Here is an 18,306-nt window from a genome sequence, read left to right on the forward strand (position 1 = left end):
GGAGGGAGGGCAGTCATCTCGAAGCCAGCTATCCATGCCAACCTGAGCACGCTAAGAAGTTTCTCCTCTTCCTTCCATCCTCTCCTACATTACTTTCCTTCCTTCATTTCCCCCGTGATCATTTCCCTCCCGTGTCTCTCCATCCTCCGTCCTCTGCAGTGTATAACAAACTCCGACAGGGAGAACGGCTACAACAGCTCTCTGCAGCTGCCCGACGCCACGCTCAACTTCGCCAAGAAGCACCCGCTGATGGACGACAAAGCTCTGGCTCGCCCCCTGCTGCTCACCAAGGGCGTCAACTTCACCAAGCTGGCGGTGGATCGGGTTAATGCCCTGGACCAGCGGGCGTACAACATGCTCTTCATCGGGACAGGTACAAACTACATGAGGGTTCATGTTGTTGCTGCAAAAGTTACACCATTGGTAGTTTTAGTTCCCATCTTTAATCTCTTTGCACTTCCACAACTTCAAACCAGTCCAAATTAGTTCAGCTTTTCACACCGTTTATAGTTTTTCACTGATCGCAGACCTGTTTTGGGCTCTTTTAAGGCCTTATCACATTTTTAAAAAGTTTGTAATCCGTAGAATTTTTAACCGTAGTGGACTGGGTGTCCGTGTTGACATTCGCGGAAGAAAATCAGAAGCAGCGCCCGGTTACACCTCGATCCCACAGGATCCGTGTCCGGCACGTTCTGTGTGCGCCGCGGTTCTGGTCCGTCAGACGGCGCGAGCCCTCGCCCACAGGAAGCGTGTCTGATCCGCAGCGCAGCGGAGCGCTGGCCCAAGCAGCTGGATTCGCGAGATCACAAGATCGCGGGAGAACTACATTATCACGCGTGAATTGTGAAATCACGCGATAACATCAATGTTAAACAGAGGAACACACAAACAACAGCTGGAGATGGGTCCTGTGGAATTTGAGGGTTAGTGACGCGTTTTCCATCAGCCAGCAGTGGTTGGTCTGCCAGAGAGGGTAGGCGGAGCTAAGCGGCTGCTTTTCCGGTCTCTGGCACAACCAGTACATGCAGGTTAGAGAACACAAAGCTTTGACATGACAACAGTGTTTATTGATACAAAGTAGAGGCATTTAAATGAAGCCTTTCAAGTTACTGTGAAGGCGAGTATTGCGCTTGCAGGGTTGTTGAACTGGATTGCGTTATACAGTATACGCTGTTATATTGTCCACCTGCTGCAATGTGGCAGTGAAAATATTACCTAGGTACACAGTCTTTCATCATATTCCCCCACTGTGGGTGAGTGTGTGTGTTTGTGTGTGTGTGCCGGTGTTGAGGGTACTTGCACGCAGGATTTGTTGAAGAGATGAGAGTGTGCAGGCCGTGGCAGCAGACAGGGACAGGTACTGGCATTAGGCACGGTGGCACTAAACAACCTGCCATCTGGCCACACTTCAGCTGGGTTTCAATTAAGGACTTGATTTGCATGCTGAGATCCATCTTCATGCATCAAAGGAAACGCCTACGTATGTGCGACTTAATTAATATCTCCAGTCAGTCGCCATCAGGCCCATATGCAGGTGTCCTGTGCTGGCACCGATCTGAAGTCAGCCGGCCCTCCTGGAGCCCTAATCTTGAGTAACACAGATCTGACAGTGGATTTCAGGGAATGTGAATTTGAATGCAGCCCGGCTCATGAATGGAGAGAGATTCGACTGCTTACCATTCAGATCACTGCAGCGGCAGAGTGACTGTGGCAACTGTGACTGAGTGTGACAACAGCGGACTCAGGGCTCCTCTGCTGGCAAGCGGCGAGGCCAACCCCGGACACACACATGGACACAGCGACTCACACATGGGGACACACACACGAGTAACACGCTCACAAATTGATTCATGCACACGCAGAGAAGCACACGCTCTCACTCCCTGAGCCAAGCGCAGTCATCCCCGCTTGTCGTGCTTCACAGCACAAACTCAACAGGGCCCTTGGCAGACGTGCGTTCACAGTGCCAATTGGGCTGCGGGCTTGATTAGCTATTAGCTGCAGCATAGCGACAGCTGATGTGAAAAGAGAGAGAAGGCGCGCTTGTCGAGACTGTTTTTCAGAAAAAAACAGGCTGCAGGATTGAGGGATTAGCCGACGCTGGTCTCTGACGCCGCGACAGGAGGGTGTGATGATATGCAGGCTGCATGCTGGGCTCCAACGTTTGTCTGTGTCTGTGTGTGTTTACATGTATTTCCTTCTTCCAAGCCTCCCGTTAGCTACCAGGTTAGCATTTTATCTGGGACAGTTTCTCTTAATCAAGAGAACCACACAAGAACACACATCACACGCACACACCCACACACACATCAAGGTCACCCCACCAGCTGTGCCTGAATCGCCTTTCATCACAGGGGATCTAAACTTGTTCACAATGCCCTACATGAAAGGAGCACAGGATCTCATCTTCTTCCTCCTCCAGCTTCAGCTCCCCAAACACCGCTTGAAACGTCCTCAAATGTCTCTGATAATATTGCCTTTACCGGAGGTCTGTAAAAGCCGGGAACAGCTTCTCGACTCTTTCAAAGTCACCTTTAGATAGTTTCTATGTAAGCTGGACTCAGCTTTGTGATGCAGCTCTGAGGTCTGGCAGGAGAAGCGGCTTTCTTTTCTTTATTTCTTCCTTTCAGTGAGATTATCGTGAAGCTGGCATTAATGATTCACAAACTGAGGTTGATGAAAGTCGCAGACAGCTTGATGACACTGTTGCTGTGTTATTGTAATCATTTCTTCTGTGCCGAGAACGTACTTCTTACTTCCACGACTTTCTTCGCAGAAGAGGTTTTAACACTGTAACAGGAACAGCTCAGATGCAATTAGTAACATTAATTAAAGCTTCATACTTAGGTGTTCCAGTTCCAGTGCCTTGCTATATGCAGATTGCCTCTCTGGCCTGACTTTACTGGAGCACCTCTAATTTATTTTATTAACTAAATTACCGTCTTTAGTTTCACCCGCGTCTTCCTGCTGTGACGAGTCAAAATGAAGCATTTAACCTTTAAAAAGCCATCGCCAGGTTAACTTTTGTTCATGTAGCCTGCTAATGGAGGAGCACAGGCTGCATCCTTTCGGTATCTATTCGTATAGTAGTTTAAAAGCAGCTAAAGAAAGCGGCTGAAAGCATACGTGTTGATTTCCAGCTTGTGGTTTAATACTTGAAGAAGTTGTTTGTGCATCAAAGGAGCGTGTTTGTATATTTTAATATCTAACTTTTAAATGAACTTTATACAGACACAGGTGTGTCTTTGTGAATGCATTAGTATATCATTAATATGTAAGTAAAATTCAGCGCTATCACAGGTGTTTGTTTACAGATCATTAATATTAACAGTGACGGGTATGCAGACACAGGTGTGTGGGTGTGTGTGTGTGTGTGTGTGTGTGTGTGTGTGTGTGTAAACATGTTAATATCATATCAATGATATTTAAATGAGCTCTCCTGCCGTCAGGTGTGTGTTTGTCGGGTATTTTGTATCTGGAGTCGGTCGAGTGCTGCAGCTATCTGTTTGAAGATTTATGTTTTTATGCATGCCGAGAAAAATTGCCCCAAGGGCGTGAAGAAAAGTGTATCGCACTGAAGTGAACTTGAATAGAAAGTTTGACTTTCCAGAGCAGAAGTGAAGTGAACTAAATCCTCCTCTCCTGTTTGCTGCAGCGGAGGGCTGGCTGCAGAGAGTGGTGATCCTGGGCGCGGAGGCCCACGTGATCGAGGAGATCCAGCTGTTTGAGAACACCCAGCCAGTGGACAGCCTGACCATCTCCCACTCCAAGGTAAGGGACAGCGGACGGGATGTCTCTCAGTTATTTTGAAGCACTAGGCACTTTATGAAGTCTGAGAAAATATGCCCTGATGACGTCAACAGAGCTAGCTTGAGTGGGGCTTGGGGACCACACATTATTTATAAAAAGGCTTCATTAGAATCGAGGCGTGGAGTTTGAAATGGGAGTGTTTCCCACTGGGAGGGTCTAAGAAAAACACGCATCTTTTTAGGATTTTCACATAAACTAACATCACAAAACAGGATATTTTAGCCTCTGTCTCATCCACTCCTCAGCATTTTGAGATTAAAAATATCTAACCGTAATATATACAGCGTAAAGGACAGTCACACTCAAAATGGTTGTGAAAGGCTGGCCGTCGCGCTGCCTTTTTCCTTGGAATATAAGATGCCAACCATGAAGTGCAACGTTCCTGGTTCAAGCCCAGCTGGAGAGCTTTGTTGCTTTTCCCCCCTTCCTCATTTTATGTCATTACTTATAATATCGCAATCTGATAAAAGGCGGAAAATGCCCCAAAAATTTAATTAAAAAGCTGGCAGTCACAGAGAGGTGCCAGACACGATAATCATTTAAATATGGGGAGGGCATTCATTGTGTTTTGCTCGTTTTTTTCACTGAAAAAAAATAATATAATCCGTCTGTAAAGAATGAAAAAGGAGTGCTTGAGAGAGAAGCTCAAACCCTACCTTATTTTGCAGCTCTATTGTCCAGCTGTGTCAGTGTCAGAGACCTCAAGACTTCAGATTGATGTCAGAAAAATGTTGGTTACATTACTCCTTTTGGACAGGACACGACCTTTGCAGTCACAATAGAGTCTGATGTTGTCAAAACCATAAGGAAACATCTCAGAATGCATTATGTCCGCTGTTGGGATTTCAGTTGATTCATTTCTGTCTGGATACATTTTTGTTGAGAGCATATAAACAGATCAGATCCAATACAACAAGCTGGGGTAGAATGGAGAAAGCAGCTCTTCTTTTACTTTGCTGCTCCCCCTGTGCATAGTACCATTTCACAGACTCATAAATATGTTTTAAAGACCAGCTCTCGTCATGTTTTAAGACACAGAAAATGCTCTGCTGTATGTTTTCTTCTGCAAAATACCTTTAATTACCTTGTAAAACAAAACACGTCTCTGCCATCGTTTAGTGAGTTTGCAAAAATTACAGTTACAGATGCCTCATGCATCGCCGAAATGGTCGCCATAGGTTGCACATAATGATATGCATAGCGTCACCCCGTCCATTAACGGGATTGGCTCCTTGGGTTTGTGACATCTCAAACGTGCCGATCTGAAAACGTGTTGTTCAGCGTGTCCTTGGTACACTGCAGTTTAAAAGCAGACAGGCCCAGCCATGAAGATGACTGCTCATGTTGTCCCTGATATGTCTTGTAGCACATGAAGAACACCACATGGAGATGTTTACAAGGTTAAACACTTGATGTTCACTGGAGGGGGTCTTTAAGATATAAAATGTTTTAAATGTCTCTAACAGAGAAACGTCTCTCGATGTTATCCAGCCCAGCCTGGTCGTCATCTGATCGTGTCCCTCAGTATCAAAGTTCCTGAGTGCCATTAGCTTGCTTTGCTCTTGCATCACTTGTTCATTGGTATTCAGTGATAACAGCAGGACTTTGTCTTCAGCTGATCTGTTAATACTCTCTCTGACAGACACCTACAATCATAGATCCATTGAAAACACAGAGACAAACAGCTTGGTGCCATCAGCCCGGTGCCTCTCAGCAGATGTTTTTACCAACACTGCCCTATTTCAGATCAAGTGTCGCCTCATGAATCCAAATCCCTCTCCACAATAACAGTAATTACAATCCTTCACCACAGCGGGGGATTGAACCTCTGCCCCCGTTGTTTTCTCATTCTCCCTGACCCGTCAGTTGAGCCTGTGCGCCGCCGCCGGCCGTGTCCCCGTGGCTCTACAGCGGCCGCCGATCAATGCCGTTCTGACGGGGCGTTCCCAGACCCAAAGCCCACTGCTTATCTCATTAATGCTGGCTTAGCCGCGACCAGACATTTTATAACAGCTTTTTCGAAAAGAGCACACCCCAGATTGGATTTGACGAGGGTCGGGAGGTGAATGTTATTGTAATTGAGAGTGATTATCCCATTATCTCCTCTAACCCCTAACTGAGTCGCTCTCCCTCTCTCTCTGTTTATCTTTCTTCTTGTTTTTTCATCTCTCTGCTTTCTGTCTCTGGCTGATGGCTGGATCTGTTCTTTGTCTTCTCTTTCCCTCTCTCTCTTCTTCTCTCCCTGCTGCTCTGTAGAAGTACTTGTACATCGGATCTCGCTCCGAGGTTCTCCAGCTGCCCTTGGCCAACTGCAGCCGCTATCAGTCACAGCCAGACTGTCTGCTCGCACGGGACCCCTACTGCGCCTGGGACAGCGAGGGTCGGGCCTGTGTTCGCATCGACCTCCACCGCGGGTGAGACGAGTACCTATGTGCACCCATACATTCATACTTGATATTAGATAAACATCAGCGGCTGATTCCATGTTTGAAAAGCCTCTGAAACAGTATTTATACATTATGTGCCCCTTAAACTCGACACCTGACAACTGATGAGTCTTTTAGCAGTATATAAGCAGCTCCTTGATTGCAGGTTTAAACACTTTCACCCTGAAGGTATCGAGTAAATCGTCGTGCTATACATGCTGATCAGCCTTCTGAAACAAACAGAAGCATAAAATATCTCTAGCTGTCAAATGTACGGGTTATTTGTGGCTAAAATGTTGAAACTATCCCGCAGAAGTCTACAGTTGTTTTGATGTGTTTTCTATTGATTCAGGTTTTATTATACTGCACAACAGCTTGCACATAGTGGGTCCATTGTTTTCTGGGAGTGGAAATGCCCCTCAGTCCCAGCAAGAGGCCATTACTGACCTTCCGCTCTGCTTTCTGCCCTTTCCCCCCCAGCTCCACCTCCTCCCTGTCACAGGACCTCATGCTGGAAAGGTTCAGCCGGGGAAAAGCCAAGTTCGATAAGCCTGTCTCCATCCCCAGCCCTGGTGAGTACTGGGCCACACCTCTGTAGTGGCCCCTTGTGGGAATTGAATGTCAGTGCAGGGGCAAGGGAAGAGACTCGAGCTGGACTGGGTGAATACATTTAGACTGAGCTGAATAAATTGAATTAAGCAGGAGAGAACTGGCGGTATTAGAATGAATTGGATTAATTTGGACGATACTTAAAGCAATTCTTACCTTTCTGGCATGTCCCTCAGCACTTAGTTAAAATTTGAACAAGAACAACTCCGCCTCCCTTCAAAGTCCCACCCTCTTCCCCCTGCCTGACCTCTGACGCTCCCCTCCATGCATCCCTGACGCGTGCGGTGAGAGAAGTAGCGCCGCGCTTCACAACTGTGAATTGACCTGTATACACAGATGCACCTAATCGGGTCGCTCGCTTCGTTCAGTGAACGAGAATGGTCTTCGTTCAGTGAACGAGAGCGAGGGAGAGACAGAGAGAGAGAGAGACAATCGGTCAAGCGATACGTTCAGTCGTTCTCCTAACCAATGATGGTGATTTGATACATTAGATGTGATACAAACAGCCCTCCTCTGAAACGCAATTGGCTCGTGCTAACATCAGTCAGTCTGGTTTCCTAAAAGAAGAAGTGGGGAGCCGCGAGCGGAGCCAAGTGAACGAAAGGAACGACTTTGATTATCTATTAGCCGGAGAAGTCTTCTAGCAATGTGCTGAACTAGCTCTGGTTACTGTACAACCAACCAAGTCAAACGCAACCCCGGAGTTATAATACTAAAACTGGGTTAATGACAACTTCACAATGAACACTGAGGCTAACGCTGAAGCTAACGTCACCGGTAGTGTAACGTTAAACAAACCAAGCTGTGGAGTCAGTTTGTTTACACTACCGGTGCTAACGCTAACGCTAGGCTAAATTTCCCTGCACAAATAACATAATATTACAGAACGACAGTAACTGGTAACTGATGTTATCACATGTACTGTTGTGTTCTAGGATTAGGCAAACTAAAAGTACCTGTCCAGCAGAAACTCTGCGACCATCTCATCTCTTTTTAGCTCCGGATGTAGCTGCATTAGCCTCCTCAATTGCTGGAAAGCAGAGCCAATGTTGACTCCAGTCTTGCCTCTTGCCGCATCAAGCTCTTTCTTTAAGGCAGCTTTTTGTGAAATAGTCTTCTTTGTCCTGATAATTTTCTCTGTGGGGGCAGCTGATGATGGAAGTGGCGGCTCGCCTTGGTCAGTCATTGTCAGTTCTCCGTTCCTTGCTCTCTCTCACCGCTCTACTGCTCTACCAGAGAGGCGCGTGACTTGAGAGGCGCGCGACTTGCGAGCCGTGTCAGCGGTGCAACTGGGAGGGACGCGGCGACGGATGACAGACAGGAAGCTCGGCAAATCAATTTATTCGGACCGAATAAAATGATTGGTCAGACATTTATCAGAAATATATGAGAATTAAATATTGATGAATTTCAACGCCTAGTTGATTTCTTTTACATTTTATTGTGCTATACGCTTATTAGGAGCATTTTATGATTACAAAAAAAAAGCGTAAAAATGCCAGAAAGGTAAGAATTGCTTTAACCGCCTCTCCCTTCTACTTTAATCCACAACCTCTTCTCCTACTCTTCTTCTGTTCCTCTGCAGAGCACTCCCGTCTGAGGAACGTAACCGTAGTGGTGGGGTCTGATATGGTGCTGCCTTGCCAGCTGGTCTCCAACCTTGCTCAGCCCTGCTGGGTTCTCAACGACCGTGAGCTCCTGTTAGGTGACCCCGAGGCAGGAGGGCCTCGCTTCGACCGCACCCTCAAGGCCCTGGTCGTCCCCGAAGCGGGTCAGATGCAAGCGGGCCGCTACATCTGCTACTCAGAGGAGCAGGGGGTCAAGTTTCAGACGGAGCGCTACCAGGTGGCTGTAGTAGCCAGCGCGCCGGTCTTCATGGAGGCTCGGGCTCCTGACAGCAGCATGGGGCTGTTCTGGGTGCTGGTTATCACCCTGGGAGCGGCCTGCCTGCTGCTCCTGGTAGCAGCTCTGTACCTGCGCAGGAGGCTGAAGCTGGCTCTGGGTAAAGGAGCCGACATGAAGCCTCTTGAGAGCACCCTGGTTTACCCCATCACCCTGCCCAAGGAGCCACCCACCTTTGTGCCCAGCAAGATGCCCAGCGATGAGGACCGCTTCTGGGAGACGGGCGCCAACTACTACTACTCAGACGGCTCGCTGAAAATCGTTCCCGGTCATGCCCTGGGGCCCAGCAGCGTCAGCAGCACGGCGTCACCCAGCGCCATTCCGGGCCAGCCCATCCACTCCCCCAGCCGTCTCAGTCTCACCAACATCCGAGGCTCCGGTAGCAACGGCTACATCCGCCTCAACCTGAGCACAGCAGGGGAGGAGAGGGCTAGCGGGGCTGGCGCTGGGGGCGGCGGGCTTGGGGGCCTGGGCATGAGCGGGAACGACTACTCCAGCCCCTTCAAGGAGGAGCTGAGACGCACCCTGCAGCAGAGAAGCGTGCTGCCTGACGCCAACCCCGAGGAGTCGTCCGTCTAGGCCCGCCCTCCTCCGTCTCCGTTCCCTGAGTTGGAAAAACAAAACAACCAACCTACCTCCCTCCTTTTGAGGACGCCTGCTCTCTCTTTGTTTCAGTGACACGCCGTCAAATCCCCATGCTCTCTCTCTCTCTCTCTCTCTCGCTCTGCCAATGCCTGTTTGGCTCACTGTAGACATTTATAGCACACAGCATGTTAGATATACACACTCATACACGGAGTTCATCACCATGCACTCCTATTATTATTGTGTTACGAGCAACATGCAGTCATGTTTGTGGCTTTTTCTTCTTCCACTGTGCGATCGCCACACGTGTAAATTTTGTATTTAAAACGGCTGAACGCAGAGGAGAACACCTCAAGCATGGAAATCAAACGAATGGCGTTACATGTTTCCTGAAGGGCACATTTCTTTTTACGTTAAGTGGACCAAGTGAGGCTTTTAGCCCCCGCGCTGAAACCAGGTGACGAACGGCAAAAGCGACTGACTGGAAATATTGAACTGATTCTCTGTCCTTCTGTTACTTTGAGACTTTTTCAGCTTACTGCACTTAAAAAAACTGGAAGCGAGTCTTCCCTTTTTGTACTTGTGAGCCAAGAGTGTGAGAGAGGTATTAAAAAAGACTAATTAATCTCGAAGCAAGACGACAATCATGTCCCCGTGGCAGGAGCTCTGCGTGGGACCGAGAGGAGAGGAGAGAGCGCCAGAGACAAAGAGAGAGGAAATTAAATGGAAAATGAAGTGAATTGGAGTGAAAGACGCGAGGGGGTTTCTGAATGAAGGACAATCTCTCAAGACTTTCTCTGCTCAATTTGTAGTTTTTTTTCCTCCCATGTTGTATTTACCCCCGGAGAAAGCCCCCGATCCCTTCCACTTTAATTTGTTGTGACGGTTGGTTTGAATTAAGACATTTCTTGTTGTTCTTTTTCTACGTCTTACGGACTACAACAGTGTTCAAACAGTTATCAAGAGACTAATTGCTCCCCTCTGTGAATGACAATGTGAGGCCAAGCGTTTACATTCCCCGCTTAGCCCTGCACGGTGACCTTCAAACGCACCTTCCAGTCCAATCTACTACAAGTGCACTCGGAATGACATTTATTCAGTCACAGTGTGTAACAGATATGTGTTTTGGTCGAGCGCTTTTGGATGTTTGTTCACGGCTTTAGAAAGAAACGGCTATTTGCATTCAGCTCTTAGCAGCGGAACAAAAACTGCACACTTAATCCCAAATTGAAGCTGACGTGAAGACATTAGGCAAGGAGAATGTAGTTGAACCCTCACTGTTACGACCGCTGTGGATGTCTCAATAAGTGCTTTATATCTTACGTGTTTGGTGAGGGTGGTAACTTGCACTGCCAAGAAGGAAACTTCCCCTCCCACACACACAAACTCACAGCCCTCCCAATGCCAACCATCCTGGACTACAGTGTCTTTGTGACCCTCTCTTTTAAACCCCTCCCCTCTTACCGATGCCCAGAGAATGACCCGGGTCTACTGTGGACTTTAACAGAGGACGAGCACTGTACAACGCACCAACACTAACAGAAGGCCGACACAGTGTTGATGGAGGAACGGACAGACAGACAGACGGGCTGCTGCCGTGCTGACTAACTGCTGGCTCCAGGCTCGAAGCAGCAGTGAACCAGTGAAAGGTATTGTTCCCCTTAATTAAATTTATGCAAACAGATTTAAGCAAAGTCCTAACCTTCAACGATTTCCAATTTAGCTTTTTGGCTGCTCAGTGTAGTGTTAAGAATTATTTAGTTTATTAGTCTGGCTTACTCTGCTGTCCCTGCGCTCCACTTATCACTAAATAATGAGAAATAATTTGGGTAAATAGGGATATTAACTTATTCACTGAAAATCAGATCAGATGATCGATACCCCTCTCGTAACTCTTAGGCCAGTTCAGATCAATGATTCGCAACGAGACTGGATGCAACTGCCAAAAGAATCCCCTGACATCTGATCGGAAACGTTCCGTTCACATCAAAGCAACGCAAAGCACACAGACACAGCTGACCGTCTCCATAGCAACGACACACCCCACTGCTTCTACATTAATCCTATATAACATTAGAATTAGGCCGAGGTTACATTAATTATCTAGCTGGATTTCTGTTATCGTTATAAAAAGAAGTGGATGACAGTGACAGTGACGTGCTCACAATGTTAGCTGTAACACTGATTAATAAACGTCGAAGACAGAGAGTTTGGAAAGAGAGGATCTGCAGCGCCAGAGCCAGGGTGCCTATACCAACTTATGCTGTTTCCTGATTGGCTGAAGTGAAATAGGTACATCATTCAGTTTCTAAAACTGCAAATCTTCTGCAACTCCACGCAACGGCTTCAGGCGCCCTGCAACTAACCAGTTCACACTGCTGCAATTTTCTCTGCAACATTCTGAAACTGTTCTGTTGGGTTGCGAATCATTGATCTGAACTGGGCTGATATTAACTGCGAGGCAGTTAAATGAACAACTGAATGCAGGAGAAAAGGGCGCGTCTGGCTCTCTCCAATGGTGACTAAATAACAAACTATATCTTATTCATTTGAATTTTTGACCAAAGCTTACAAACGATGTCACGACTGTGACTGTAACTGCTCCTAACCAAAGAAATTTTCTGGCACACAACTACCATCAACTCTTTCATGATTCGTTTTCATGTTAAATGCTAACTGGTGAGCATTAAAGGTGCCAGCAGGGTGGGTTTGTTTGTAAAATAACCTTTACTACTAAATTTTGCAGACAGGCGTAATACTTCAGTCAGTCCAGTTATTTTACTCTCGACAATAAACCAAAGTAACTTTTAACTTAATTTAAAGTGGTAATCTCGAAGATCTCAGTTCCTTCTCTTTGGCGGCAACTCTGTCGATAAACGGTTGTTGGCAGCCGCTTAGCTCTGCCTACCCTCTCTGGCAGACCTGGGAAGAACTGGGCGCCGCTCATGATTTTTTCCGCTAATGTCGCCACAGACACCCAGTCTGTAATACTGCAAATATAAATGCTTTCATCAGTGAGCCATAGGCTCAGTCACCATTGTGTTACCTCATTCAGCGATAGATAGCGACTTAACAGACATTTATTTAAATGAAAATCCTCGAGATGATCACTTTAAATGTTAAAACAATATCAATTATCAGCTGATTGCTCTCCTTGTTGCTTCAGATAACAATACTGTAGCCATATATGCCTATATGCTTATGATATGGGTAATACCGCCTCCTTTTAGAGCTGTTTTAAATCAGAACTTATTTCTTAAGCTGAAAGCAATCTCCCCATGCTGGTGTCAGCTCAAGGCACTGCTTTTCTAAGTATTGCCTCACTGAGCCATTGGCATGGCTGTAGACTCTTCCTCTTGTTACATCATGAGTTCTGCACCGTTTGTCGAGTCTCCTTCTCATCAAAAGCTGACCTTGTGCACACTTGTATTAAAGTCTGAAGGGACAGGTGCATCAGAAAAGCTTCTTTCTTGGGAAAAGATAAGAAAAGGAACAGCACTGCCTGGAGCCTGCAAGCAGAACATTTTATTAAAGAGAAAATGTTTCAGTTTGATAAGGATCAAAATAAGTTGAACTAAGGAAGACCTTTGTCAGACTAACAATGTGCTTGCCTGCAAGATTCAGACAGCATGAGGCACCTTTTCAAACCAATCTCCCACTCAAAGCCGCCTCTTATAACTATATGTGTTCTTAACTCTCTCATACCCTTACATAACTTTAATATTAATTTATAATCCCCCACAATGATTCAGAAAGCATAATGAACTGTAAGGAGACTAAATGATCCAATTCAACAACCGGCCAGTCAGCCCAAAATGTGATGTGCTCCACGGTGATGTAATGATGTTCTAAAAAGTGTAACCTACTTTCTGATCTGATTTCAAGAAAACTTTCAAACACCTGTGTTTGCTCTCACTAACGTCACATCATTCTGTCCTCTCTCTGTGCTTTGTCCATCAGGGGCGGCTTTTTGTTTGTGAGACGTGTCTGTCGGGACCAGAGGAGCCCAGCATGAAGGAAGGGGAGGACAAAAATACTTTGTTTTCCCCTCACTGTGTACAGAGCGCCGAGAGAGATGTAGAATATCAAAATGATCCCAAGGTTGAAGAGGTACTCAGCCATCAGCGCTCCATCCTAGTGTTGCATGATCCTCTGCAAGTGGACTGTACATCTTTGATATGATCATCCTCGTACAAGTGCATCATTTTGATCGGCCATTTTTGGACTTTAACAGACACTAATGTTGTGGAACACTAAAAAAAAAAACACTAAATATGTCTGGTTTTCTGGTTCAAGGGTTGTACAGGACTTCATGGCTGCGTTTCAACATGTTTACTTTTTCTGTGCCTCTTCACCTTTTGGATAAGCCAAAGTAGACTGCAGTTGCTTTTGTTCTTTGTTGAAATTCTTAAATTAATTTTATTTGATTCCTGATCGATATTTAAGTCTCAGCAGTCCGTCCACTTTGCTACACTGAGCTGATGTCTGCAACTTTTTTGCATAATTTATCTGCAGCAAAATTCTCCCTCAAGCAAAGATCGCTTAAGGCTGATCGACTTCCTTTTTGCTTTCTGTTTACGTGTCGGTCGTGATCTGCCGGCTCCATTTCTTTATCCCCTCACTGTATGAGATAATGTACCAAAACTCCAATCATTATTTAATGTGTGAGCCCCAAAACCAAAAGAAGTATCTGATCTGATTCAAAGCAGATTAGTGATAGAATGTGTCCCCTTAAATTATTACAAGGCAGATAGCTAACACATGTTAGCTCTTTACACTGGTACTGGTTACATGTTAATATGTTTCCCTCTTACAATCGGGCTTTTCTTGTTCAATAACATGTTGCAAAAACTAAAAAGATACAGAATACAGGTCAGCTTGAGAAAAATGCATGTGTTATGTACTTTATGTGCATTCTTCAGTTCTGTCCCACATGTTTGCTTGTTATACCCCCCCTACACACACACACAAGGCTTTAAGTTCTGCTTTCTTCTGCATTATTATTTGTATTATTCCGATTCTACTTTGCCCCATTTTTTTGCCTGTCTTGTTATTGATATTTTATGTTTGTTTTTAAAATATGTTAAGTAACTTATTTCACTTGTACAAACATGTTGATATTTATTATCATTGTACATATGTCCTTATTTTTTATATGTGTATATATACACAAATAAAAATAGAGATATAATTGTTGTGTGTGAGTTTCTTTCTTAAAGAAGTCCACCAGTTACTCTAGCCCTGATGATGTCATCGTGATGTCAGCCTGGGTTTGAATACTACAAGTGATAAAGTTGTAATATGCACTGTAAAAAAGGATTTTTGAGGGCGCCATACCGGAAATGCCAGAGCCAGCGAATCCAGAGACGGGCAAAGAGGGGGAGCGCGACCAAGCTAAAGCCTATGGCTGAGGACTATGGGCGGGCCGCATGAATCAGCCAGCTATGGCTATGAAGCTAGGCTATATGCTCCTCAGCGTAGCTAGCGGTTATTAGCCACAGACTGTATAAATAATGAATGAGCTAGTTTGACTTTGCCAGGAAGAGATTCTGTCGGTGACTGACTGCAGGTGTTTAGTTATCAGACTAAAGAAGTAGCGGAAAGAAGTCGCTGCTCGCATGCCTGGTGAGAGAGCGGTGAGCCGACACGTAACAGGAAACGTAAAAGAACCGGTCTCTTCATCACTACGATCCGCTGGAATCTCTCCGGGGAAAAGCCAACAACTTTCGACTCATATTTACTGACCGATGATTAAATAAATGTTTGATTAACACTGCACAGGCTGACAAGAAGCTGAAGGGAGCACAGTGTACCTGCTACTTAGTGCTAAAAATATTTCAATACAATAACACTAACATTTAACTCACCGAAAAGCTGGAGCTCAGACTTCTTGCACAGCCATAAAGTTCCATAAATCCCACAGAGAGATTATTTGTCCAAACTTTGAATGAAAAAATCCCCAAAAGTCTCCAACAACACAAACTGTGTGTCTGTGTTGACGTCCAGCAGACAGCCAGCAGGATCCACCTGTCAATCAAGTGATCCGGCCCCTATAATTTAAGGCTTAATATAATTAAAACGGGTGTGTTCACCCCCGTACAGGTATCTTGAACAATAAAATGAGCTATTTATAACAAACCTGTTTTTTGTACCAGGCTGTAAACATGTTTATTTCTGCTGTAAAAATTGGCATTTTCCCACCTGCTGTAATGTTATTTCTTGTTTTCTGGAGCCGGCCTCAAGTGGCCACTCGAGGAACTGCAGTTTTTTGCATTTCCGCATTGGCTTCCTTTTTCAACACCGGAGGTTGCCGCTTGAAAAATTAACACAGCAGCTAATGTTGATTATAATTTATTTGTATGTGAGCATTTTGAATTCTCAAAAGGCTGCACGGTAGTGCAGTGGTTAGTGCTGTTGCCTCACAGCTAGAAGGTTCCTAGTATCTAGGTTTGGACGTAGTGTGCCTTTCTGTGTGGAGTTTGCATGTTCTCCCCGTGCTTGTTAGATTCATTTGTGACTCTAAATTGCCTGTAGGTGTGAGTGTGTTGTCTGTCTCTGTGTCAAGAGTTATTATTACTAATTTTTTATCATGTAATTAGTTGTGTAATCTGATGAGATGTTAGTAGAATTTACTTAATTTATTGTAGTGTATCATAGTTGTTAAATTTGGGTACTCTTCACTCAAAACATAGGGTAAAATTTACTCAATCAAATGATGTGCAAATTGTTACCTCAATTTTATTGAGTAGATTCTATAGGTTGCTTTTTATAGTGTATAGATCCTGAGGATATCTTGGCCTCCGCTTCTTTAGTTGTGACCAATGCATTTTAAACCCGTCTCTTGGGAGTCCCTCAACAACAACAAACTGACTGGTCCTTTGACATAAATATTAGGAAGCCAAATACTGGATCGTGTTTTGGCCGTTCTAGGATTTAATCAAGTCCCAAACAGGAGTATTTGTATCTACGTCCACATTTTATTTCAGGAAGGAAAGTAAACACACACAGAGAATTACAACCTGGTGTAAGGCTGATCTATTGTTACAAAGATACGGAAGTCTACATTCCACCAACCTGAGTTCGCTATTAAGTGTTGAAATTGACTGAGCGGAAAACAGTAAGCAGGAAGAAAATGGGAAATAAAAAATGTTGTTAAATGGCTGAGACTCCCTGCTTCTGCTACTCTCAGTGGTAGAAGAAGCATAAATTGCGACTGAAGTGTGATGAAAAACATGAGGCTAGGTTTAAAAATGAACAATTCCACACAGTCCATATATCAATTAAAAAACTATTAGAGCAATATTTGTTTTTTTAAAGATAGAGTTAAATGATATCAAGCTCAAATTCAGCTGAAATTCATCCCAATACATGTGGAACAAGGCTTGACGACACTGTATTCAACATCTCTATGTGTTATGTTGTTGGTCATTCTGCTTTCTCAGAATACGACTTTTCAGTTTCCAGATTGTGAACATCTAATTTTGGACAGGAGCTCACAGAGTTATTTCACATGTGGATGTCTACAGCTGTTTCATTTCCCCGCCTCAGACAACGACAGTGAAGCTTCCATCGCCTTGCACAGCCTCGCCGGGTGTCAACAGAAGAAGCCACATGCTTCATGTGGTCGACAGGCCCGACTGTGGAAACAGGCTCACAGATTCATCTGATCTCAGTGTACTCAGCTGTGCCAGAGACTGAAACCTCCACAAGAAGGAGACGTCTTTACGCGTGTGACTGGCTTGTGTGTGCGTGTGTAGGTGTGTGTGTGTGTGTGTGTATTACTGAGCTCTTCAGGAGTAGACCACAGCTCACCCACCTGTTTGGGCTTATTGATTTTTAGTCACACAAAGTATGCTGTGCTTTTTATCAAACCATTGAAAACCACACGAAAATATGCTCATGTATAGACTTTTAATTGCTTCATAAAGTGCCATTCATACTATTTTATGCTGGTAGTTGTTTGGCTTATACCCAAATTAACATCAAAGTATATTTACATATTATTTATCTACTGCAAAATTACCATTAAAAACTAAAAGAAAAGCCAGCTAAAAGACACATTTTCAAGTGTTTCTTTTATTTGTATCTACAGGAATAAGCACAATGTCACCTAAAATAACCTCCAAAAGAAATACGAACAGCTACCTGTCTGGAAGACAGATTGGGGGAGTTTTAACTTTGAGCATTAGGTCAGCTATGAACCAACAGACTGCAAGAGGGATGCAGTGGAGCTCCAGCTGTTTGGTTTCAAAACATCCAACAGCAGATGGGGCCGCACAGTCAAGGGAGCACGTTCCAGTCCAGCTGGATTACTGAGAAAAAAAAGGTTGTTTTTTTGTTTTTTTACATTTTACCCCCGAACATCAAAATGATGGATTTTGTTTGCTATTCGTGCATCTGGGCTATGAATCAGGTTTGCTCTGTTTCAATTCTATTAAATGGGGAAAATTGCAGTGCACCAAAATAATCAGTCAAGCCTGTAAATTGTAATGAAAGACAGAGTTTGGCTGTTATTTAAGGGGTGGGTTTTTTGTTTTATTTTGGTGTTTATTCTTTCTACGTCAAGCCACTCAAAAATAATCTATCTATCTATCTAGTATCTATCTATCTATCGTCATTCTATTTTGCTCATAGATTTTGTTTGGCCCTTCGGAGATCACGTGGTTTCTTGTCTGGCATTTCTATTGGTGAATTCATATTAAACGAGTTCCGGAGCATTTTTAGCCTTTCAAAATACGGAAGTTAGTTCCTCCTAACGATACACGTTTTTACCATAGACGTTTTTTTAAAAGTGCGCCACTTTTATTCACATTTTATTTTTCGCAGTAAAACCACATAATATAGTGTGGTATAAGTTTAGTGAGTGTTTTTAAAGTTGTATAACTGTTTGTAGCGTTCTGACTTTTTTCGCGGAGGGATCCATGCGCTTCCGCTGTTTCTGCTGTGGAGGGTAATTTGAATCGCTATCCACGGC

General features: G+C 44.7%; 1 protein-coding gene across 1 annotated transcript in view; it reads left to right on the forward strand.

The window, feature by feature from the left end:
- sema4c (sema domain, immunoglobulin domain (Ig), transmembrane domain (TM) and short cytoplasmic domain, (semaphorin) 4C) overlaps positions 1-14,517 on the forward strand; it is a 107,088-nt gene extending 92,571 nt beyond the window's left edge. Inside the window, exons 12-17 of the mRNA XM_069682655.1 lie at positions 160-373; positions 3,656-3,771; positions 6,067-6,224; positions 6,717-6,808; positions 8,431-10,981; positions 13,293-14,517. Of these exons, the coding sequence (XP_069538756.1) occupies positions 160-373; positions 3,656-3,771; positions 6,067-6,224; positions 6,717-6,808; positions 8,431-9,326 (1,476 nt within the window). The 3' untranslated portion in view covers positions 9,327-10,981; positions 13,293-14,517. The remainder of the gene's footprint in view (positions 1-159; positions 374-3,655; positions 3,772-6,066; positions 6,225-6,716; positions 6,809-8,430; positions 10,982-13,292) is intronic.
- Positions 14,518-18,306: the final 3,789 nt, after the last annotated feature.

The sequence above is a fragment of the Semicossyphus pulcher genome, unplaced genomic scaffold, assembly GCF_022749685.1.
Source record: "Semicossyphus pulcher isolate SPU_LCO1_2020_fin unplaced genomic scaffold, fSemPul1.0.p SCAF_6, whole genome shotgun sequence".
NCBI classification, from domain to species: Eukaryota; Metazoa; Chordata; class Actinopteri; order Labriformes; family Labridae; genus Semicossyphus; species Semicossyphus pulcher.